This window comes from Lynx canadensis, chromosome B2 (assembly GCF_007474595.2).
Source record: "Lynx canadensis isolate LIC74 chromosome B2, mLynCan4.pri.v2, whole genome shotgun sequence".
In the NCBI taxonomy this organism is placed as follows: Eukaryota; Metazoa; Chordata; class Mammalia; order Carnivora; family Felidae; genus Lynx; species Lynx canadensis.
The window spans coordinates 134,557,803-134,583,605 of record NC_044307.1 but is presented as its reverse complement, the minus strand read 5'-3'; the positions used below and the strand labels follow the sequence as shown (position 1 = coordinate 134,583,605).

Sequence of the window (25,803 nt, the reverse complement as noted above, 5' to 3'; positions counted from 1 at the left end):
TGGGTTCGAATCACATCAGTCCTGAGTTACTGTATTTATTCCTCATGATTCTTTGGGTTCATGATTTACATTTGTATCATGCTAGTCTTTAGGACTAGGGGATAGGAGACCCAAAAAGGCACCCTGAAATCCACAAACACAGTTCTTTTGATCACTTCACAGTCCCAGGACACAATGCTGGCCAGCATACGATACGTTTATTACTACAAACGGTAACTTTTCAGTCTCTTTCACACAAAAGCAAACCAAGCAGGGCTTTCAAATTAATAATCCTCTGGGGGCTTTTTTTGTGTTTTGTTTTTTTTTTGGTTTGTTTTTTTAGCTGAAATGGAAATCTGGTGCTTGACTCAGGAAATCGGAGACAAGAAGGTAGCAGGAGGCTTATATTTACCTCTGATAAGCCATCATTTGCTGCTTAGATGCAAAGAAGCCGTAAAGACGGAGTCTGTGGTTATAGGACGGGAAACATGCTCTTAAGGCAGCCAGGAAAGATGAACGCTTAAATGCAACTTTGTTCACTAGTATTTCTCAAACACAAACGCACCATATGAACTGGACACTGAGTCAGACACTCGCTGGAGACACAAAGATAACATAGCGTGTCTTTCAAGGAGCTCACGATTCCCAAGGAGGTTAGAATGTGTCCAGTGAATTCTGATACTCCAGGATAATGGTCAGGTTTCAGGTACGAAGCTAGTTTAACAAAAGCACAGAGTGGGAAGCAATAAAATATACTTAAGGAGACTAAAGGAGGTTTCAGAGAGACTGAAGTTGGACTTTACTTTGAAGGACGCACAGATTTTTACCTGGGAAAATCTCAAGGAAGGTTTTACCTGGGAAAATCTCAAGGAAGGTATTTTAGATAGAGGCAATTGCACGAGTTAAAGCGGAGTGTGTGAGGGGCACGTGGGTGGCTCACTCGGTTGAGCATCTGACTTCGGCTCAGGTCATGATCTCGCAGTCGGTGAGTTCGAGCCCCGCGTCAGGCTCTGTGCTGACAGCTCGGAGCCTGGAGCCTGCTTTGGATTCTGTGTCTCCCTCTCTCTCTGCCCCTCTCCAGCTTGTGCTCTCTCTCTCTCTTTCTCTCTCTCTCTCTCTCAAAAATAAATACAAAGCATTAAAAAAAATTTTTTTTAAATACCATGAATAATAAAAGTCATCCAAATAAAAGAAGTAAAACTGTCTCCATTCACAAATGACATGATCCCATATGGAGAAACTCTCAAGATTCCATCACACAAAAACTGTTAAAGATAATGAATAAATTCTGTGGGGCACCTGAGTGGCTAAGTTGGTTAAGTGTCCAACTCTTGGTTTCGGCTCATATCATGATCTCACAGATCTGACTGCGCAGAGCCTGCTTGGGATTCTCTATCTCCCTCTCTCTCTGTCCCTCCCCTGCTTGCTTTCTCTCTCTCTAAAAAATAGGTGAATAAACTTTAATAAACAAACCAATTCCACAAAGTTGCAGGCCACAAAATCAACATGTGAAAATCAGTTTTGTTTTTATACGCTAGCAATGAACAATGTGAAAAAGAAAATAAGGAAACGATTTGACTTACGATTGCATCAAAAAAATGATAAAATACTTAAAAATAAACTTAAGAAGGCAAGACATATACACTGAAAATTATAAAACATTGCTGAAAGAAATGAAAGAAGACAAATAAATGCAAAGATATCCTGTGTACATGGGTTGGAAAAACTTCATGTTAAGATGACAATACCATCCAGATCAAGCTACAGACCCAACGCAATCCCCGTCAAAATCTCATGGCATCAAAAAATAAAAATAAAAAAAAAAATCAAACAAACAAAAACAAAACGAAAATGAATCTCACAGCATCTGTTGCAGAAATAGAAAAACCCATCCTAAAATTCACAAGAAATCTCAAGGGAGCTGAGCAACCAAAACAATCTGAAAAAGAAGAACCAAGCTGGAGACCTTGCACTTCGTGATTCCAAAACTTACTACAAAGCGACACTAATCAAAACAGTAGGATACCTACAAAGGACAGACATGTAAACCAACGGAGTAAAATCAGAGAGCCCAGAAATAAACCCCAGCATACGGTCGATTAATTTTTAAAAAGGACGCCAAGACCATTTAATGAGGAAAGAACAGTCTTTTCAACAAATGGTTCTGGGAAAACTGGGTTATCTATCTACAAAAGAATGAAGTTGGACCCATATGTTACCTCATATATAAACATTAACTTTAAATGGGCCGAAGACCTAAACTTAAGAGCTGAAGCTACAAAACTCTTAAAAGAAAATGGGAGAGGGTGTGTGGGTGGCTCGCTCGATCAAGCATCCTACTCTTGGTGTCAGCTCAAGTCACGATCCCAGGGTCGTGGGATCGAGCTCCGCATCGGGCTTCATGCTGGGTGTGGACACTGTCAAGACAGTGAAAAAGGCAACCCCAAAATGAAAGAAACTATTTACACATCGTGCTTCTGATGAGAGATTAATAGCCAGAATATGCAAAGAACGCCTGTAATTCAACAGCCAACAATAAAACAACCCAATTCAAGAATGAGCAAAGAACTTGAATAGACATTTCTTTAAGGAATATATATATATACCTTCTCATTACCATTTTATACCCTTTAGGATAGCTATTAACAAAAAAGGGGGAAATTACAAGTGTTGGTGAGAAGTACAGAACTGGAACTTTCACACATTGCTGTCAGAAATATATAATGATTCAACCACTGTGGAAAACAGTAGAGTGGTTCCTTACAAAAGTAAACATATAATTAACATGTGATCTAGAAATTTTACTCCAAGAGACACACTGAAAAGAAGTGAAAGCAAGGACTCAGATATTTGTATACCAATGTTCACAGCATCATTTTTCACAACAGCCAAAAGGTAGAACACCCAAGTGTCAATCAGCAGATAAATGGATAAACAAAATGTGGTCTATCTATACGGTGGCATATTATTTATCCTTAGAAAAGGAATGAACTTTTGGCATGGGCCGCAAGGTGGATGAACCTTGAAAACATTATGCTACATGCAATAAACCCGACACAGAAGGACAAAGACTGCGATCCCATGTACATAAAGGACCTAGAATAGTCAAATTTCATAGGGATAAAAAGTAGAGTGGTGGTTTCCCAAAATGAGGGAAAGGGAGTTACTGTTTAATGACTATGGAATTTCTGTTTTGGATGATGGAAAAGTTCTGGAAGTAGATTTTGGTGATGACTGCACAGCATTCGTGCTTAATGCCACTTAGCTGAATATTAATCGAACTGAAAGTGCTTAGAAGATTAAATGTTAAGTTACACAGAATTTACAACTAAAAAGCAGAGCATGACTAGCACTGTTTGGACTGCAGGTAAGTCTATCAAGCAAAGAAAACTGAGTAATGTGTCAGAAGAGACACTTATCTTCAGATCTGGGTGGGACCTGGTAGATGCAGAAAGAAGTCCAAAGGCAGAAACTGCCTAAGATCTACTGTCTGGTAGAAGTGGTCGAGATGCTCAAAGAGACAGCAAACTTACGTTGCAGTTTGACGAGCCATCGAACGTCGGGTAGGAACCGTCTGGCCAGTCGGCAGGGTCCAAGGCCGCTGACTGCCGGTGCTGGGCCTCATACTCTTTGAGCTACAACAAGAGAAAATGAAAGATTGAAATGAAAATAACGGCCAGCGCTGTCTACCAAGCAGCGGAGAGAATGTTTTGGGCACCTTCTTCATGCCACTGCTGGGGTCTCAGTGTGGGCCAAAGACGAGGTTCTCGAAACTGAGAGGGAAACGGGCGGCCTGCCCTGTGATTTTTCATCTACACCAACCTGACGGGCACAACGGACTCTTTGTATCCTGTGTTCTAAAAACAACCTTGATTTTCACTCCAAGGTCCTCCAGCATCAACACTGATCTTTCTCAGTTCAATTATAAGTTCAAAAACAGAAATTGTCTGTAGGGTGGCCTCTGAATTACTTCTCTTTGTAGAAGACACAATGGGGTAGACATGGACATTTTGATAAGACACAGGTGGAAGCCGGAAATGGACTTTCTAAAATCACTTGCTTTCCTTGTTCTAGACTGCTTCAAGTTACCAGTTACATGTTATCACCTAACAAACATTATGGGCTTTATTGGAGAACCTTGTGGATGAGAGGAAAATAACCAACTATCTAGAATATGTTCAGAGACTAATCTAAAGTTTGGGTTTAGACACTAGGTTTCTACTTTCTGAAATAGAAAGACAAGTGAGATATTATAAGAAATTGGCAAATTTTAAGGCAACAGAATTCGATGAAAGGTATTTTAGAATGGCAAATGTGAGAAGTTCCAAGTGTGTTTTCATAAAACATGTAGAAATTTAACTCTGCAACAAAATACACTGAAGTTGCCATTGTGTTAAAATTCTATTATAAAGTAGTTTTTAGATACAAATTTAAGACACTGATTAAATCAGTTCCATAAATCAAGACACCAGAAAACCAGAAATGAATGATCTGACCTAATAGCCCAGGAGATGGTAACATGACTGTCTTCAACCTACAGGAGCTACACAGATGTAGCAAAGTCATCATGTTGACAATATCCCTCGAGGGAAAAGCAACTTTCTGAAGCATCACTCCTACCAGGAAATTCTTTTCTGTGCACACTTGTGACGGGAGACAGACTGGGGAAGGCAGATCATAGTGATTAATTGGCTGCAGAACCAATCGGGAACCCCTGGGCCAATTACGTAACTCCTCCGTGCCTCAGCTTGAAAATGAGGATGACAGAAAACTATCTCACGAAACAACTACCACAATCACTTAATACAACAAAACTCTTAGCACACCGAACGCATGCAACAGACTCAGTATGAGCATAGTATTATCACCACCCTTGTGGTTTCAGATCAAAGAGAACTCAAAGTTCACATCAACTCCAAGAGTGTGAGCTTTTGCTCTTTGCTAATATCATTTTAATACATTTTAGTACATTTAATATCATTTTAGTACATTAGGGGCATTATTTTTACTCTAATCTTTATAGTACATTTATGTAGGAGAATGCTCTTTCCTGGGGCTCCTGGGTGGCTCAGTCGGTTAAGTGTCCAACTTCGGCTGAGGTCATGATCTCACAGTTTGTGGTTCAAGCCCCACATCGGGCTCTGTGCTGACAGCTCAGAGCCTGGAGCCTGCTTCGGATTGTGTGTCTCCCTCTCTCTCTGCCCCTCCCCCACATTACAAAAAATTAAAAAATAAAATTCTATGTTTTAGAGTTATAAAACAGGATCTCTAAAAAGAATTTTAAGTGCATTTTACAAGGGGAAAACCTAACCTGATTTTATATACACACACACACACACATTCATATATATATATGAATATATATATATATGAATATGAATATATACATATATATATAAATGTGTGTGTGTGTGTGTGTGTGTATATATATATATATATATATAAATATATATATAACTACTCTTTTATATTCCACTTTGCTCCCAAAGAAGCTCTGACTTAAATATAACTTCATGGAAGAAAGACAATTGATTTCATTTGAGAACTTAGATCTTTTAAAGCAAATGTGTAGTTTTAAAACAATGATAGAAGTATGTGTGTGCACGTGTATGTGTGTGTATGTGCACGTGTATGTGTGTGTGTGTGTGTGCACGTGCGTGTGTGTCTGTCTCAGGAGGAAATACTCCTTTCACATCCTATTTTCTTAAGTCCCATAGTTTGCTCATGCTTGAAGTCTAGGACATGATTCCTAGAGGGATGGCCACCTTTAGTAGGTTAATGCTTACTCTATTTTTAAAACCTTTGAGGAGATACTAAAATGTCCCATTTCTACAAGAAAAGAACATTTATATTACATCTAATCTAAATCCCCTCCAGCTGCAATTTAACTTCATTTCCTTTTATTCTGTCCTCAGTAGAGATGAAAACAAAATAAAACAAAACACTCTTCAGTACATCCTGAAGAGTTGTTGTTTAATCATCCTTCATATACTTGGAGACAGTGATTAAGTTCTTTTCTGCTTCTTCTCGGAGATAAATCTTTACCATTTTTCACCCATGGGATCTATTTTAAAAACCCCATAATCATTTTGTTGTTTTCCTATGGATTCTCTCCATAAGCCTCTGTAGTTGTCCAAATCTCTGTGACTGATCACAGTTGCTGCTGCAAGGAAATAATTTAATAATATATATAGGTTCCCAGTTTATAAGTGTGAGCTCTGGTATACCAGATGCCCAGACTCTGTTGACAAAACTGTTCATCACTTCCCCAGTTACTGTGGATTTGGGCTCACATCTACACCCTATAATTCTCTCTGGAGAACTCTCCGTGGTCGACAGGATTCATTTCCCAGAGGTATCTAGAAGGCTGCCTCCTCCTCCCCAATCAGCTTTAAGCCTCTCTTTCTCTGGCAGGACAACTTTACAAGGCAATTCACCTTCCAGGGCTCCCTACTCCCTAGGGGATGGTTCTGAAGCTAGATTTCTCCTAAAATCGCATCTCTGTCCAGATTTTTCCTCTGGCTCTTCTGCTACCTTCTCTCACTTAGCGGCAGTCAAGTCAGCAACAAACATTGAGCCCCCCCCCCCCCACTTTTTTTTTTTTAATAAACCCCAAAGACTTTATTTAGGACTTTCACACAGATATGACCTTATGGAAACAGCCACATGTTTTCCAGATGCATAAATATGTAATATTTAGTAATTGGATCAAGTTACATGAGTAGTCTTTTGTATTGATAATTATATTTTAGGAAATATGATTATTAAATCATGGTTACAGGTCTCCCTCAATTTCCTATAGATAGTGCTTCCAGGTAAAATGTCAAAGGACATATTTTTCTACGACACAGCTCCATCATGCTGAGCATTATTGTTCCAAAGCAAGAGAGTTCTCTTCTAGCCAAAACTTTAGAACTGAGTTTATTCCCTACCCACCCATCCTCACACACCACAAAAAGTAACCTGATAAATGAATAGCCTGTGGATTCCAAGTATCTCAGAACTATCCCAAGATGTGAACACCCTGAACTTACTTACCAAGAGTTATGTATGCTTTTAAAATTAGCACCTGGGGGGCACCTGGGTGGCTCAGTTGGTTAAGTGTCCAACTTCGGCCCAGGTCATGATCTCACAGTTTACGGGTTTGAGCCCTGCATTGGGCTCTGTGCTGATGGCTCAGAGCCTGGAGCCTGCTTCCGATTCTGTGTCTCCCTCTCTCTCTGTCCCTCTCCCGCTCACACTCTGTCTCTCTCCCCTTCAAAAAAAAAATATATTTTTTTAAAAATTAGCACCTGGAAGTTGTATTATATAGAATATGCTAATTACCTAGACCCCTCCCAATTTTTTTTTACTAATAAGCTTGACTTCTCTAAAGCATATGTAGTAAGTATCCACCACAAAACTATTAGAAAATGTTTGAAGTGCCGTTAGATTTGATGGAACTATTTAGTTAACAAAATATAAAAACCCTAAGTTAAGCCACTGTCTGTTTAAATTACACATTCAAAAAAATATACAGAGTTGTCTCATAAAGGTCACTCTCTTCAAATGCTGCTTTGCGGCTTACAGTGGTGTTTCACATATTAATTCCTTGTAGCCTTTTTCATTTTGATCTCAGTTGGTATCGACAACTGGGATTTTCAGGTGTGTGAATCATGGCTGTGTATAAAACATCCATCAATGAGATCAAATTCATATAAACAAAGCATAACGGACCAACCTGTCTTTGACATTACACAAAATGTTCCCAATACAAGGATGTACCGGGGGATACTCCCAGCTCCAAACAGCTCACGGGCAAATTTCTCTCCTAATCCTGGGTTGTCCCCTCAGGGGTAACATTTAGATGTTCTACCCACGGGTCTTAAGGTGTCTGATTGACAGTGAGAGAAACCTACACCCGATGTCCTGAAGGACCATTCTCATCGAGAGGTTCAAGTCAAAGGGTTTTCTTTTAATACCACGACCAAGTAAATTTAGCTCCTTGACCTGGTCATTAAAGAGGCAGATCCTTTCCACAGACTATTATCTGCTCTAAATAACGTCTTGCTTCAAGTGTGCTGTCTCGGGCCAATGCAGCAGCCCATCCAGGCACTAGTAGCTGAAGACGTATGCTGCCCTATCGAGGGCAGGCCAAAGGGCTTCCCTGCTACTTCATCGTCTGGCAAAGGACACCCATCTTAGCGTGCAGAATCTCGTAAAGTTTGGAGAACGTCATCGGTTTTGTTCTTCACCAAAACCTGTGCTTCTGGATCGCCTTACAGAAAATATTTTTGACCTCTTGATGGAGCTCTGCCCCGAGATTCGGCAAGGCTGCCCACCTGGGAACAGACGGACGGCACGGCTAAATCCTCCACCCGAATCCACACACCGCCGTGTCACCTTCGCGTGGCGTTAACTTCTGATTTCCTTTCCTGTAAACAGTGGCTAGCTGGTAAAATGATCGGCTCGGACAGAGCTTCGAATTAACTTTTCTCTCCAACTTTGAAAATACTCCTTTGTTGCTTTTCAAAGTAGAGACATGTGCCACCTAGTCTACGGGCCTCCCACCCTGAACGCACCCGATCTCGCCTGATCTCGGAAGCCAAGCAGGGTCAGGCCTGATTATTACTTGCATGGGAGAAATGTGCTACCTAAAACCGACCACGTTAAGACCGCTTTTTAGAAAGTTTGTATTTATTTTGAGAGAGAGAAAGAGAGAGTGCACGCGTGTGCGCACACATGAGCGGGGGAGGAGCAGAGAGAGAATCCCAAGCAGGCTCCACTGTCCGCGTGGAACCTGACGTGGGACTCGAACCCCCGAACCGTGAGATCATGACCTGAGCCAGAATCAAGAATCAGAACCTCAACCAACTGAGCCACCCAGGCGGCCCAAGGCCACTTTTAATATTTTCTTCTGCTCCAGGAAAACTGGATTAGGTACATCGCATGCAACTCCCTTTCCAAACATAGGTGTGGCCAGACGACTGTAGACATCGTCTGCATTCTGATCTTCACTTTTATGATTAAAAGGGCAAGGCGAGCGGCATTTCTCCCCAGAAGTAAACATCTCGCCTGTCGCGGTAAAACTAAATGCAGGTTCGTGTTTCTCACACGCATCTTCTAGGCATCCAGTTGGATATTTCCCCAAATGCCATGCCATGTTCAAGGAACGGAACTGGAAAGAAAATACACGGAGGACTCTGTGTCTCCGCTGGCAGCTGGGCCAGGTGGCCAGAGGGCTGGTGGAGGAGGGAGACCGGGCTGAGTGTGAAAGGGGATCTGCAGCAAGGACAAGGGGTTGGCACCTGTCATCTGTTCCATCGCTGGCCCAGCACTACTTTGGTCCACCAGGGACACTGCAGGCCGAGGTCACCTCCAGTTTTTCGAGTCGACGGAGCAAGAGAAGTCAGCAGATGGGCGTCTGAAGGTGGCCTTGGCCTTCAGGCCTCCTGCTACACCCAGTCCCACCTCCCATTCCTTTCAAGTGCTTTTTCTCCCCCCCATCCATAATTGTCTCAGTAACAAATTAACGTTTTTGTTTTTTTTTTTTTTCTTTTAAACTGTTGAGGCTTAGAGTCAGGTACACTAAATTAAACTGAGGGTTCCTGTCACAGTTTCAAGGTTTCAGGTCTTTAAGATTCTACTTCGTGGTCTAGTCTTAACACATTAAATGGTTCCTTGGTGACTTAAAAGTTTCGTTTGTTTCTAAACCTGCCGAATTTATCACTGTCTACACAGCACCAAACCAGCTGATCAAAGTGGAAACCCAAGAGTCCATCAGTCAGTTGGTTTGGCAACAACCAAGTAGGAAATCTCTTAATAACTGTGACCTCAGTAACAAATGCTACCCCAGTCCCCTAAGGGTAAATTAGGTTCTTTTAGTGCTCTATTTAACTCTGAGCAAAAAGTGTGTGCCACACTAAACTGTAATTAATATCTACTTAGAAATAAAAGGAAGCAAAAGTTTAAGGTAGACCTAAAGCTTAACTTTTAGGTTATTCGAAGTTTCATTTGTGATAGTCTCTTACGGAACTGATGTTTGCAATGGTTGTCCTATATTAAATTTTACTCGGCTTTTTATTTACTAATTTTTTGTCCTTATTACGTTCTTATCAATCTTTTGATGAGGCTTGTGAATTTTGCCATGGCATTCAGAGAGTCATTTTCCTCGTTAAAGTGGTCCACAGCTCAAAACTATTTGCCATTCATTTATTCGTGTAGTCGCTGAAGATGGAAATCAAAACTTACAACATGGAATGCTTGTATTAAGTAAAGAGAGTGGAATCAGAATTTTATCCGATAACATAGGTACCTGATGACCGCCACCAAAGTATCATTAAAACGCTATTTTCATCTATTCCTGTACCCTCTGAGGCACCGGTTTTAGTCCCCTACAGCTGCGATAACAAACTGCCATAGAGCAGGTGGCTTAAAAACAACAGAAATTCCTCATCATTCTGGAGGCTAGAAAGTCCCAGATCAAGGGGATGGCAGATTTAATTTGTGGTAAGGACCTGCTTCCTGGTTCACAGATAGCAATGTTCTCACCACGGGTCTTCACGTGGGGGAAGGGGTGTGGGAACTCTCTGGGGCCTCTTTTATAAGCTCACTCAGTCTATTCATGAGGACTCCACCCTTAGAACCTAAGTACCCCCAAAGGCTTTACCTCCAAATAACACGGCATTGGGCACGGGAATTTAATATATGGATCTGGGGGTTGTGGGGGAGGGCGGACATGAACATTCAGGCTTCAGCAGTCCCCAAACATTGTTCCATGTCAGGGGGGCCAAGGACTCACAAATGTAAACCAAATCATCTATGCTCTTACCCTTGCAAGTGCTTCCTCAATGGTGATCATCTTCTCCTTGACCATCATCATCAGCTGAATCCGTTCCTCATCACTCATTGTTATCTCGCTGGCCACGTAGCCCACATCTTCTCCTAGAGATTGAAGACAAAAGACCGGAATGAAGAAAAAAGAGAAAACAGAATGCTAATCCTGAAAGCTCCTCGTTCGTTCCGGGCTAGAGAAGGAGGTAATTCAAGGGCACTGTGTAGCATGGTACGTTACTGGAGCAAGAGAAGCAGTAACGGGCTACTTTCGAATAAGCCAACGAGTCTATCTTATCGAGAAACAGGCTCCGAGAGCCTATGGACGTTACCATAGACACAGACCCTTCAAAATGATCGGAGCCTTTGTGATGGAGGGTCTAGCAGAGGAGTTTTGGAAGAAAGCTGACAGGAAGTCTGGAATAGCAGCGGGGGATGGAGACCTAATTTAAAGACCTGCTTAGAGCCGATAAGCATTCCAAAGCTCCTTTGGCTATGGTCCTCTGTGTCCTTCCATTTCAAATATGAACAAGAGGAAAGTTTTTTGGGGAGGGGACGGAGGGACCCCTCTTTCACGACACAGAACTTGAAGGTCACAGAGTCAGCGGCAGAACAAGACCTACAGCCCGGTGAGACCCTAGATTCTTCCTAAACTGTGTGACTGTCGTTCCTCACAGGAGCAGCACAAATAAATACAGTCGCAGGGATGCGGCATTTCGGTTCACTGGAGGGAAGGTTATCATATATGAATACATCTGAAAGCCTCGTCATAAATACGCATCCGAACTGGGAGGAAACTCAGCTTGCCACTCAAAACTGAAGGCAGCCAGAGCTGCTCGGGGCCATCCTCGCTAGGATCCTTCCAAAGTGCTTTTCCGCAAAGCCAACGGATGGCCGCTGCCTGTAATATACGTGAGCCACGTTGGCTTGTGTGCTTTTGGTCAGCGTGTGAGGCTGTAATGCACAGACTGGGAACAAGCCCACACTCCGGTCGCTCATCTTTCCCCTGCCCGGTCTTTCTTACGCATACTTTGCCAGCTTCGGTGTCACTAGGATGCTGGGCTATGGCTACATTTGCCCTTGGTCTAGAGGGACAGTACAAGAGTCCGGCCGCAGATCGGCAGGAACCCGCTGCAGTCGGGGCAACCCTGGAATTCACGTTCCCCCGGGTTTCCCTATCCCATTTCCATTTTGTAATCAATCAGTCCAGAAATACCACTCACGCTCCCTTCGCCACTCATCTACTTGTCCGGAAGAATAATAGCGTGTGCTGGGCGAGGAGACAAGCCTGCTGGTTTGATTCATTTTACTATCTGCGTCGCCTCCGATGGTGGAGGGGGCGATGGGGAGCTGGCTGGATTTGTTTTTGTTTTTGTGTGTGTTTTTTTTTAAATCCACACGCGCCAGAAAACTATTGGCTTCCTCCCTCCCTCCCTTCTCGCCCTTTTTCCTTCCCTTTCTTTCTAAATAAGACTTTGTTGGGATCCAAGGCTTACTCTGCATCCCAAGTGATCCTGGGTGCGTACCAAAAGGAAACACTGGCAATGTCGAAGCGTCCTAGCTTTATGGCAGGACAACTGAAATGGCCCCACCGAATGTTGCCGAGGACCCAGGTGCGCTAACCGGTGTACGTGCTGTCCCTGTCCGCTTTTCTCATTTCCGTGTGTCCCAATGACTGGGGAAGCATTCTGAACAGCGTAGGACGCTACGACTTTGTAAAAGAAAACAAACAGTGTCACTGGTGAGCAACTGAAAGTTTTCATCTCATGATAACCTCATTCGGCTGGACCGGAAGTGGCTTTGTTTTCTGTTTCTGTTCCCTCTCTGAATACTGGGGAAACATAAATTACATAACGGGGCCGCAAAGGGACGACATATTTACTTACTATATAAACAACAACAAAGACACGGCCAAGAGGAGGGCAGGACTCCCTTCACAAAGCCGCCCAGGCAAATTCCCATGATGTCAGACCGTTAAGTTTCCCAACCCCATAACTGTCCCTGCCACAGAGAAACGTCGCAAGTTCAGAAGACTGCAAAGGCCCCAAGTGGCAGGACTGGGTGGGGGGTGGGTCCAACCCTAACAAATGCTATGGCTTTCCAGACCCTTTTAGGATAGATCTTGGTGGGTCAAGATCTTCTTGAGGTTGGCACGACCGAGGAAACAAAAGATTTGGTCTTTGCCATCAGACCTATGAAAAGGAAGATTGGCCAGACTCTTCTCATCTTATTTTCTTTGATTTAAAAAACAAACAAAAAAACACCACTGGGGTGAAGTCTTAAAGTAATGAAGGCAATGTCAGAGAAATTGAAGACTTTACGAGCCCAGGCAAAGAGTCACTGACACTCTAGCGTGCAGTTAGACCAGTGGCACAGGGCTTCCCTGCATTTGAGAGCTAAAGGGACCTACTGTCCGTCAGCTGTAACAGTACCTTTTGAAGTCTGTCTCATTATTCCTTTCTGGTTCTTTCGGAAGTTCTGCCAGAAATACTTATTTTTCTTCTTCCAATCTCCTTTTCCTTTAAAAACAAAAGTGGGGAGGGGGGAGGCACAAGCAATAAATTCATTAATAACAAAAGTAGCCTCTTCTTTAGAATTCAAAGCTTATAAGAATACTTTGATTTCACAAAAGACAGTTTTTCTCTTTTAGTTTGTGAAAGACTTGGAAATGCCTAAAAAGTTGTTTAAAAGAAATGCAAATTTTCTAGCAGCAAGTAATGGTGCAGTGGGGCTAAGATGAGAAATAAAGAAACATCAAAAAGGCAGGCCAAACACACATTCTTATATTCGCTTTGATGTCGTCTAACTAGGATGTCTAATTCTGCCTCGTCTTGGCTTGTGGTAGATTCTCCCCCTCTGGTCTCAGCCACAATTATTTCGACCCGACCACAAATAGGATGCTTTAAGAAGTTAACTTTGTTTTGCCGTTATCCCTGGTGTGGATCCCCGTCTTGACTTCGTTCTGTTATTCCAGATTTAATGAAGAGAACAGAATGGTTGGCATGTCCCGTGGGCATTAGTCAACAGAGCTGGTCCCATGGGCCTGTGGGGTTGACCTGCATGCCTTCTCTAGTGTGTGGAGTGCTCGTGGGTGCAGCCGTGGTGTGGGCGGGATGGGAGAGGAGACTCCCATCCCTCTGGCATTCGGGCTACTTGGTGACCTACTGTCTGCAGCTACCCAGGGTCCCGTGACAAGAAAAGCAGACTGCGATCCTGCTGTGACCTCTCCCGAATGGGACCCCTCCTTCCTCCCCTTCCCCCCCCCAACCCCCGACGGTTCTGGGAATAGTCTCACTTGTCTTAACAACAATGTCACTGCCGTGGCCAGACATCTGCAGTGTTTGGTAGGATTCTGATCGTCACTGATACAGAATACCTTTGAAAAGGCAAAAGGAAAGGAAGCGAGCACATAAAAAGAACAGAGTGGGTCTTTATTTAAAAATGAAACGAAGGAGCAGCTCTCACGTAGACGTGGCACGCTCAAAGCAGAGGCTTTGTCACTGTCACCATTTGGTGTCTGGTTGCTCTGCGGCCACTGGAAACAGGACCCAGCGGAGTCATGCGCTGTTGGGTCTCCACAGTCTAGACTGGTGGTGCCAGGCGATATGGCACAAAACAGACGTGCGGAAACCCGTGTCCACAGGGCTCCCGGGCTAGAAAAGGCATCATGTGTCACAACAAGATGCCCTCATTTAAGTTCCGATACACCCTGGAGCTACGGGATAAAACCCATGCCAGCTAGGCCGAGACTTCCTATGTACTCACAATCTTGAAAGTGACCTTGATGGCACCTGCTGTCTCTGGCTAAACACTGCAGCAAATACCAGCCACGCAGGGTTAAAGCAGAGGTAGGATGATCACTACGGCAACCTTTCTCTAGGGCAATTAGGGATTATAATGTATTTCTTTTACTGGAAGGTATACTCCCCCCCCCCAACCTTCCTCTATTTTAATGCTTCCAAAATGGAGGTACAAATTAAAAAATAAATAATAGCTAACATTTATTGAGCACTTACCATACCCAGGCACTTTGCTAGCTAATGGTTTATTTCATTTGATATGCACAAGGAACATGATGTATTATTGTTTTCCATTTAGTAGATGAGAAAACCAAGACTTCAGGAGGCAAGAGACTTGCCCAAGGCCATAACCACTGAGTTGGAAGGGTCATGATTCAACTCCAAGTCGAAACCTGATCTGAGCACTTCTGCTCTTGATCACAATCGACCTTACCTTACCACTGTGACCCAAACGGAAAAGGTGTTACTAAATCAAGACTGGATTTTATAATCAAGGAGATATAAGACATGTAACACCTTAATTGTGCATAATATTTGATTCAGAAGTTCCAAATCAGAGAATTCATCCTAAGGACATGATCAGGGATAGGTTCAAGGATTTTTAGGATAGGGTCAATTCTCTGAGAGCAAAAATTAGAAGCAACTTAAACGTCCAGCAAAGAAGCGATGGTTGATTGAATTATGGCTCATCCAATATGATGGAATATTATACAGATTTAAATTTTTTTTACTGCAAAGAATATTCAATCAACGTGGGAAAATGCTCAGGACCTATTCAATACAAAAAAAAATTATAATATGTAGAGTATGATCCCAATTATGTTTAAAAGAAAGCCCACACAAATACAGGGCAAAAAAAAGAAAGGAAAGGTATGTAACAAAATCTTAACAGTGTTTCTTTCTGGGTGGAAATATTCTTTGTGGTTTTTGTTTTTTCACCATTTGTATGTTTTATAAAGTATTAAAATTATTTTAAGTCATTAAACCAAGAAAAGGAGTACTGACCTACAGAGCCGTCTTCTGAGTTTGACTTAGGAAGAGTGCTCCTAGAAAAAGAAAAAAAAAAAGTCTGATTACCAGGGAGCCTTGCGTTGGTGTGAGAACTGAAAACCCTCCCGATTCGTCTGACCCAGCATCAATACCACCAGCAGAGCCAGGGGAATTCTGATAGGGTGTTTATCACTGCCCTTATCTAGCCAGCTGCTGCTTTTCTAGAAACACACTCATGACCCATTGGTCAACATGTAGTGAAGATTTACTCCAGGGTAAGACCTCTATTGAATGAAGGGAATGGATTTTACTAGATGATCACTGGATAATCCACTTGTGTGAACTGTGAACTACATGTTAGGTTATCGCCATCGAGAAGTCTCTTGTGTAAGTGGGGAAGACAAAGCAAATAATAATAAAAATCAAGACCCAACACCATATGCCAGCCCCTTAAGCCAGCAGGTGAGTAAAGTGGTCAGCTGTAGGAGGAATGTAGGAGATCAGATGCTCCAAACACAAGGCGGGGGGAAACAGTGCGTAGTTTCTGCAGTTGGTTTTTGACAATTCGCAAGCACGCTCTCCACCTTGCTAAATCTTTCTATGTTCGAAGAGAAGCCAGGAAATCTGCTTTTTGTTTTTTTAAAAGGGGGGGGGAGCTCCACATTTTCCAGTGATGGCAAATAATTCAATGTTTGTAAAAATGTGTCCAAGTTAATCAATACATGTCTGGGCACCAAATTTGGCCCACACCCCACCCACCCTACCCTGGCTGCCCGTTTGTGACCGCGGATACAGACAAAAGCCAAATACCTTGAAACATGAACACAGCCCCAAACCAATCAATTAAGCGTTTCTCTGGCAAACACATGGACAGACACCAACTTAAAGCAAGAAGGGAAGAAATCAAAGAAAGGTAAAATGGGTTCTCTCAAAAAGGTCAGAGTAGAGGTGGAGCGCAGTCTTTCATTAAGTGGGTCCGAAGCCTAGAGGGTAAGTGAGTTCAGTGTCCACTTGCTGACAGGGAAAACCAGGAAGAAGGAACCTGCCTCCGCACAGAAGCACAGCTACTCAGGGGTTTATACCTGAATCTTCCCAAAACAAGTTCCTCTGCCAGGGAGGAAGGCGGGGGCATCTGACAAAACTCTCATGGATGTGAGAATGCATGGGAAGACCGAGGTCGGGAGTCTAGAACCGTGTTACCCTGAAGAGGTCAGAGGAAGACAAGCAGAATAGGCAAATGGCGATCTGCTGCCCGCCTTACAGGTGAAACGACCTCTCGAATTGAAGGTGACCAGAGAGGGCAGGAAGGGCCTTTCTGTCACGCAGGGTCACCTGTGATGGGCCAGCTCTCTTTAGAGCAGGTGCATGGATACTAGCTGACCGCTGGCTGCCAGGTGAGCACAGAGGCTCAGGCCCCACCAATCCCTTCAAACCCTCAATGAGAGAAGAGAACTGTTTCCGACTAGCACACGAATCTAACAAACCTCTCCTATCGATGAGGGGAGGGCCGGGGGTGCTAAGAACAGAAGTACGGGAGGCATCCTCTCATTTGCTGAGGACCACAGCTCAGTCTGAAGTCATGATTTCCCCTTACTGAGATGCTGTGAACACAGAAAATAAGGAAAATCTACCTCATCATCGAATTGCGCCAGGATTTAGCCCCGAGGACCTACTTACTCTCTGCCCTCCCATCCACACAAAAATGAAAATGACTGAAGATATTTAAAAAGCCATTTCAGTTTTTAATTCATTCAGCAAAAAGGTACTGAATGCTATTACGAGTAAGGTATATGGATGATAACGAAGAAATGGGACTCTCGATGTAGGGAGGGCGACAAAATGTCAACAAATGAGAAGTACTTGCAAAGGAGAAGGAACAGCAGGAGGAAGGGGAAGGGAGGGCAGGGGTGCAGAAGGAGGAAGAGAAGAAGAAGGAACAGAAGCAGTACAATCAAAGCGCTCAGAGCCACAGAATTACAGGCAAGGCACAATGGCAGCTGAAGAACAAACTATAGACAGTTGGCCAGTTGGCTGGGGATTAAGGCTGAAAACCTTTCTAAAGAAATAATGTTTGAGCTAAAGTTTGGGTTCTTAAGTTTTGTGGGTTTTTTGTTTTTTTTTACTCTCGCATTTTGAGCTCAAAGTCATGGTAATACGCATCAGTCCACCTTACCTCAACTGGTCATGACCTTCCAGCACAGCCATCTACAACTTTTGTCTGCTGCATACAGCAAAGAGAGCGCCACATTTATTTTTAAACTCACTCACTCTAAGGACTAGGAGAGTCTTGACCTAATTGTTAAGGATCAAAGATATCAAATATCCCCAGCTCTTGATCAACTGCTTAACTATGTAATAAACTATAAATATGTGAACTTTTGCTTTTTTCTAGAAGAAATCTTTTCATGGGGAAAATGGCCTCAAGAAACATTGCTTTTCTTTAGTCCTTTGCTGATTTAGAATAATATACCCTTACTGAGTTGTAAGGAATTTTATTGAATTAAAGGGTTTTTTTAAGTTTATTTATTTATTTATTTTGGGACAAAGAGTGTGTGAAAGTGGGGGGGGGGGTGGGCAAAGAGAGAGGGAGAGAGAGAGTCCCAAGCAGGTTCAGCACTGTCAGCGCAGAGCCCAGTGTAGGGCTTGATCCCACGAACCATGAGATCATGACCAGAGCAGAAATCAAGAGTCAGACGGTTCATCACTCAGCCCCCAGAAGTGGCCCGAGGTTCCACCAGCTGGTGAGAGGCCAACAGGGTCATCCCCAGTCACTGGCAACCCAGTTGTCTTTCTCCCAGATGGTGGGCTCTTCCTCTCTGGATAAAATGTATGTAAAATGGACTCTATCCTATTATTTAAAAAAACGCAAAGGCTAACTTCTATTTTCCAACCCATTTTTCATTCTTCCTGCAAAATAAGAACGTCTTCTACTATAAAAATACTCAAGGACCCCCCACACTGCGTAAAAAGAGAAGTTCTCACTACCACACAGCTATCACAAGATATAAATGTGCTTTCCTCTATAAAATTCTAGCTTATAATTTTTTATTTTTATCTACTCTCTTCAATTCATGACACATATTTAAAATTTATCCTCAGGTTTGCACTCTCGATCTCTTCGTTAACGTGTTTCCACTAGTGATTGCGTGCATTTCCCCACATGGCCAGCAGATGGCACTGCAGCCCCTCTAGTCATCTTGCGGTGACAAACGGGGATTTTTATTTTTAACGTTCCGCGAGTTCACAATCTAGACACCGGCCAAAGAACAGCAAGCCAGTGTTTCATAAGTGTGAGGCTCCCCAACTCATCAATGTGCAAAGGGGGAAAACGACATCGTATGAAGTTTAATTTGGACGCAGTGAATTGTCCCTGCAAAGAGAGGCTTGGCAGAGCAGGTGATGCGAAATGCCATCTTTCTCCCTGAGACGGATTATAAAATCTATCCAGCAGGAGCAAAAACCCATGATGTAACCAAATTCCAAATTTGGATGGCAGCAGGTGGAAAGGGTCATTTGCTGATCTCCTGGTGGAAGAAATTAATGCTCGGAAGTCAGTTCCAAAGAGGCCTCCTCACCGCACCTCCTTCTTGCGGCCAGACGCCACAGGCCTGGGACCCACAGGCTGGAAGCAGGTTCGTCAGCCCTTTTCTATCCATCACTTTCACTGTCAACAGGGTAAAAGGGATGGGAACCTCAGCGTGGGTTTCTGGGTTTCGATGATGAGGACGCAATAATTAGCATCCCTCTGCGCTCTGAACATCTACTTAAGCATTGAATAATTCGAGTTTCGCATTTAGTCGCTGAACTCGATCTTAGAAGTACCTTTGCGTCAATAACTATTAGACCCCAGTGTAAATATTTTTCCTCACGATCCCTAAGCTACTTTAGCCCTCTCTGAACTCACGTTCACTTAAGAAAATTCAATAAACGACTTATGAATGAGATAAAAAGAAAATAAGGGACAGCATCCCTGAACTTAACCAATTCCTTTCATCCTACCTCAATCGTTAGCAAATTCTTTGTTAAGATGCGTCATTCCTTTCTTTTCACCCACTCACTCATTCATTCTTTCTTTCCTTCAATACACGTTCATCCAACTCCCATTATGAGGCTGGCATCCTCTGAGGCATTGAGAATGTAGCAGTAAATAAGACAGGTTAAGATCTCTGTTCTCTTAGAGCTCAGGACGGGCGAGAAGCGAGGTGGGCGGTGTAGATCAAGAAGGGGGGAGAATGTTCGATGGGATGGACAGAGAAGTCTTCTCTCAAGAGGGGAGAGGCGAACAGAGACCCTAAATGATGAGCTGGCATGACATGTGCCCCACCCCCGTGGGGAAGGCTGGGTAGGGAGGGAACAGAGGAAGAAAGCAAGAGGTCTCCTCTCACATAGGAAGTTTGAGGTGTTTCTTCAACATCCCCGTGGAGATACTAAAGACACAGTTGGGTATGTGCGTCTGGAGTTCACGGGCATTGCTGAGGACTGGAGATCAGGATTTGGAAATCACTTGCACATTTAAAGCCAGAAGACCAGCTGAACACAATGAAGAGAAGTGGCAGGAGGCCTGGGCTCAAGGGCAACCCAGTCCTCGAGCTCAGGGAAAGAAGGTGAAGCGGGCAGCGGGACTTAGGAGAAGAAGTCCATGTGGGGAAGGAAAACCGGGAACATGCTTTCACCCTTCCCGGCTGAAATAACATTAAAATCGGTTTTACGCAAGCTATATCGCTGCCTCAGATGCCAGACAGGGTAAATTCTAGGTTGCTCTGTTTTCTTTTCTCTGGAGTCTGTGGCTTTACAGTAGAGCCCTCCAGGTGGCCACAGACAAGGAGCAACAGGACAAAGGTCCAAAGGAGATTCTTTACATTTGTGTGGAATTCTACCTCTTAAAGAAAACACTCTTATTGCCAACCGGATCGCCGATCCCGAGACTACGGAGCGATAATCCGGATAAGGGCACAGAGCCAGGCAGGGGCCTAAGTGGGTTTAGAAGCCACATCTCTGACTCCACAGTCCAGCGCCCCACGCACATCACCCTATCGTTTCTCGTTTACACAACAGAAATTCATATTACGTTCCATGCGTCCTAACCCTGTTGCTGGGTGAGTTACTAAAATGATAGGCTCAGAAGAACCGGGGAAGACAGAGCATGTTTTCAACACCAAATGTGAACGTGGCCTGTGAGTTTCTTAGAACCAAGTATTTCAAGAGCGGGATCGGGTTATGCCGCTCGTGCAGACTCTGTCTGCGAGTTGACAGGAAAGAGGCCACGTACTTTGGCTCAGGCTCATTTTTCTTCTTATGTCCATTTACATAAATAGTCTCAGGTACCTCTAGGCAAAGGCAACTCCGTCTCTATGCAACATACTGACTCCGGCACGCAAGCAAAGTGTTACAAATGCCCAAACATAAAAAAGAGTTCCCAAAATAGACCTCATGTTTTTGTTTTGATGGGCTGTCCAGAAAACTTCATTATAAGAGAGAGAGAGCGAGAGAGAGAGAGCGAGAAGCAATAACCTAATTTCTAAGAATGGAACATGTGTTATACGTTACTGGAAAACCTATACTTAAGAGATTTTTAAGTTTCCTTTATCTTGAGTCTCCGGAAATTCACTTCTTCATTAGTTTCTTTCCTGCTGAATTTTGAATCAGGGCTTTTGCTGTGTCTGGGTCCCTTCCTGCATCATCCCAGGCCTGCCAAGGCGGTCCCCAATGCCAGTAGCATTTTCCTCAAGACGCAGAAAAGGGACGGAGACATCTGTGCTATGGAATTGTGCGTGGGAGTGGGAGGGGAAAAGAAGCTGAAAGGGTTGAGGAGCTTTAGAGTAGTTGATTTTTTCTTATGTGTTCATGGGTTTCTTATATGCTGATTATTTCTTCTCAGTTGATAAGCCTTCCTTAAATATGACTAACTACCTATATTCACATTTTGCTTATTTCGTAACAAATCATTTTGTCGAAAATAGGTAATTCCTTAAATTTGGTATTTCTTATTATTCTTTGGATATCGAAGATATTTTTCATCATAGGAGCATATCTCCCCTATTTCATAAAAATACGTATAAAACAAATTTCTGTTTACGCTATCTACTGTCTGCTATAAAAATTCAAGGGTCAGCCATGGGACCCCATGGGACCAGGGCAGGAGGGACACAGGGGTCCACCGTGCTAGAGCTGCTCACTCTCAGCGCCAGGCAGGTTTAAGGAGCAAGGGGTCTCTCTTCCTTCACCCTAGATCTGGCCCTTCCCTGCCAACAGCTGCTGGCACATAATAGAACTTAACTTGCAAACTTACTGGCTAGGATTGAAAGTAATTCTGTTGCTCATATCTGGTGTATTTTTTGAGCTCCAAGATTATTTAGTATCAATGACAACGTTGGTGACACTTTGTCACCCTGGTCAAAACACTCCATGCCTACAGGCCTTTTCTTTCATTTCAGCCTATTCCCAGTCTCTCCTTCTGGCTTTTGTTGCAAGGTCACCTTCATAAATGATCAAGGCCGGTGTCGGAAGGACCAAATCCAAGGCAACGGCCTGACACAGCTCATGCTCAGCACTCACACACTCAGAGTCAGGCACACCCGTGACAGTGCGGTCACAAATCTAAGCCATGCCTTCCCTCTCATGTCAGGTAGTGATGATAAAATCAGTACCTACCTTAACGGGCTGTTAGAATCACATGAACTTAGCAACTGGTAAGACCCCAGTCAGGGTGACCTCTTATAGCTATCACCGGACCCCAAAGGATGAACGCTCTCGGTCTCTGCCCAGAGCCCTGCCACCCTCATTCCACCAACGATGGCCACTAGGCCCTGTGCTCGGCTTAGTTTCTATATTGCCACAGTTCCTCCTTTTAATTTTTTTTTTTAGCATTAACTTCCCTCAAATAATCCAGATGGCCATAACAATTCCTCTTCTCAACTGCACTCGGTACGAGCAATTTACATTTTCTCACATCCATTGTTTTTCTCACAATGACTGAATATGACGTCAGTGGGTCTTCATCCACATTGTCCAGCATCATAATATTCCCATTTGCTGATCACCTATTGTCCTCCTTAAACAGTAAGATCTGTACCGATTTAGATTCTTGCATACGGCACAGGGTACACGAAATAATTTTTTGATGACGTTGAAGAGATGTTCAGTATGGATGTATATACCACAGGAAATGGTTTGGACCCACCCATCGGGTGATACCAACTCTCCCAAAGAAATGGCAGTGATGTGTGGATATACGATCTCCAAACAACAGTACCATCCGACGTTTATTTCCAATTTGAAGAGGACCTCTTACCCTACCGATCGAGGGCTTGAAAAGTTCTGAAAGGCCATTTAAAAGGTTTGATACTTCCAGCCATGAGTTTTGACATTTTCAACTTTTTTCTGCCCTACCCCCCTTTTTAAATGATATCTTTGGTGGACAATTGCCATCCGAATCACTGTAGGTGACCCTAGTCATTATATAGGAGACGTTTCCAAAGGGGATCTTATTCAGAAAAATAAGAGAGAGGCACAGTCAATCTAGGTACGCAACAACAATCTAACAACAATAGCAACAATCATTTTTGTTATGCTTCAATCCCCTGCTAATGACATCAGGTACATGGGAGTTCTAGGTATCCACACGTGATCTTTTCTGCTGCAAATCAAGCCTATCTCTCTCTCTTTAACATTAATTTCCCCCAAATAGCTAGGATGGACATAGTGACTCCTGTTCTACTTTTCGATTACACTTTACAAAAGCAACCCATGTTTTTCTTAGAACAGCACTCACGCACGCACATACACACATCAGCGATTGAATATGATGCCAAGGTAGAGATGGGCAGACGGGAACATTTTCTACAGCCCACTACCCCCGCCCAGACAGCTACCTAACACCATGGCTCATGATGTGGGGTTCTAGAGCCCAACCTCCCGTGTTCAAAGCCCAGCCCTACCATTTACCAACCAGTAACTTGACAAATTACTTTGCCTCAGTGAATCCCAGTTTCCTGCTGTGCAAAAGGGATACAATATTACCTATCACGTAGGTTTTCTGGAGACTTCGGTGAACTATAACTTGTATGGTATTTAGAACACGTTTGTACATGTGAAGCGTCACTAACAAAATGTAGCGGTTAGGACTGCGGGTCTTTTCCTCCAACCGGCTCTCCCTGTGGAGTCAAGTTTCTCTCGGTCCTTCTCAGAGAGCACTTCAGCTTTCTGACATGTAAGGGGCTGGTTCCCTGGCACCTCAGCGGTGGCCAACAGGCTTTCCAGGCCACGAACAGGCTCCATCCTTCTCGAGTCTGAAAATCCGTCACAAAGGTAGACTGAAAGAGATCCGTGTTCCTTCATCCGTGGAATGGTAACTTGTACCAGAAGTGAATGATGCAGGACACCCGCAGAAATTTAAGTCCCGTGCCTAAAACTGAGCCAAACGTCATCTGCCCGCCCCATGGTGGAGAGCCACGACCTGTGCGTGTCTCAGCTACAACCTTTCTCGGGCCGGGACTATACAACGGGCAGAGTGTAGAGCTGCACAAGCCTGCAGATGTGGGCTCAGGGCAGGGAGAAGGAGACACGGGAAAGCATACCGTCACCTTCCAAGATTTCCGAAACCCTCCCAGTGGGTCTCCTCTTCTCCATCTGGGCCATGTTATTCTTTGCTTGGCACTTCATGGGCCCGGCCTGTCCAAGAAGCTGATACAAACGTGCTGTGGGGATGGCAGCTTTGATGTTGTAACCCTACTGAAAGTAACCATATATATTCCAGCCTTGAGAAGTGACAAATGCCTTCCCAAGTCCTGAACACTTAGTAACTAGTCAGAATATTCCTATGACACACCAACCACATGGTGTATGATACTATTTTGTTATGCAAGTTCAGTACGTTTACATAAGTTCGGGGAGTTCAGTAACTGATCATTCTCATATAAAAACAACCAACGATGATTTTCTTTGCTTGGTATCTGCTGTTTGGCGTGGATAATGAAGCCCTCTGCAGCTTGATAAGGGAAATGAATGCAACATGGTCCGTACCTTCCAGGCGTTTACAACATCATGAGGTGCTTTATATTGACGGGTTGAAGAAAATAGCTGGGGTGCCCGGGTGAAGCAGTCGGTCGGGTGTCCTATTCTTGAGTTAGGCTCAAGGACGTCATGTCACGGTTCATGAGATCGAGCCCCGCACTGGGCTCCACGCTGACAGCGTGGAGCGTCCTTGGGATTCTCTCTCTCCCTCTCTGCCCTTCCTCTGCTCGCATGTGCATGCGTGCATACATGCTCCCTCTCAAAATAAACTTTAAAAACAGAAAAAAAGACCAGCTGAATGAGTGACTATAGCTGGCAGGACTAGCTGTCTCCCATCTCAATATCCCCCTTTCTTAAGAGAACCAAGATTTGGTTTGGGCGGCAGGATACCCTGTTAAGACACTCACTTCCCCATACACCCCCTCGGAGGCTAAGTGTCAGTGGCCAGATGCTTCCTTGAGCAGCCGTACCAGCCTTGAAGTACCCACCTCTGGCCTCCTTGCTCTATGAAAAAATATGCCCCCATTTGCCTGAACTCCGCAGTCAGGTTCGGTTACGTACGACTGAATGCAATCCTAACGCATTCAGTGGTTAGGAACTAAAAATGACCAACTTCTACAAAGCATTGGTCTGGGTTTACCAAGCACGTTCACATAGATCTCACTGTATGTCGGGCTCACGGAGACCCTGAAACAGCCCCATTATACAGATAAAGAAGAGGATGCCTGGCAAGTTCGCGTAAGTGACTTATCCAATTACGGGTCACAGAGCTGGGGCTTAAACGCAGCTCTTCTGGCCCCAACCCGATTTTCACCCCATTAAAACACCTGATTCAGGAAAGGAAGGGCCTCTCCTGTCTGAATCACCACTGGATTCACGGTACCAGGGACGAAACTGTGAGCCTCAAGCCAAAACGGTGTCCGTTTTCTCTACTTATTGGCAGTGAAAGTGCAATTTAAGTTTGTCACTTGGCCACTGGCATTCACAGACACAGGTCAAGCACTGATTTTTGACGCTTCCTCCGTAAGCGTACGAAGGTGTTGAACGAAAGGAAACCTTAACGTCCTCTTCTGCTTTGGGTGCAACCAGTAAAAACCAATGCCTTTCCTTTATGGCCTCGATGTGAATTTTAAATTTTACTTAGGTCTTTATATTTTAAGAATTACTGAATTATTGTCAAAAGCAAAATAAAACAGGGCTTTTAGCCCAT

General features: G+C 43.8%; 1 protein-coding gene and 1 pseudogene across 2 annotated transcripts in view; both read right to left on the bottom strand.

Moving 5' to 3' along the window:
* SASH1 (SAM and SH3 domain containing 1) overlaps positions 1-25,803 on the bottom strand; it is a 195,437-nt gene that overhangs the window by 69,294 nt on the left and 100,340 nt on the right. The window contains exons 1-5 of one of the 2 annotated variants that reach the window (XM_030316551.1): positions 22,233-22,247; positions 15,597-15,637; positions 13,224-13,310; positions 10,790-10,902; positions 3,513-3,614 (exon numbers count right to left, since the gene is read on the bottom strand). In XM_030316551.1, the coding sequence (XP_030172411.1) occupies positions 3,513-3,614; positions 10,790-10,902; positions 13,224-13,242 (234 nt within the window). In that variant the 5' untranslated portion in view covers positions 13,243-13,310; positions 15,597-15,637; positions 22,233-22,247. Of the gene's footprint in view, positions 1-3,512; positions 3,615-10,789; positions 10,903-13,223; positions 13,311-15,596; positions 15,638-22,232; positions 22,248-25,803 lie in introns of those variants that run through there. The other variant, XM_030316548.1, reaches the window with a different exon arrangement.
* Positions 7,831-9,282, bottom strand: LOC115514657 (annotated as a pseudogene).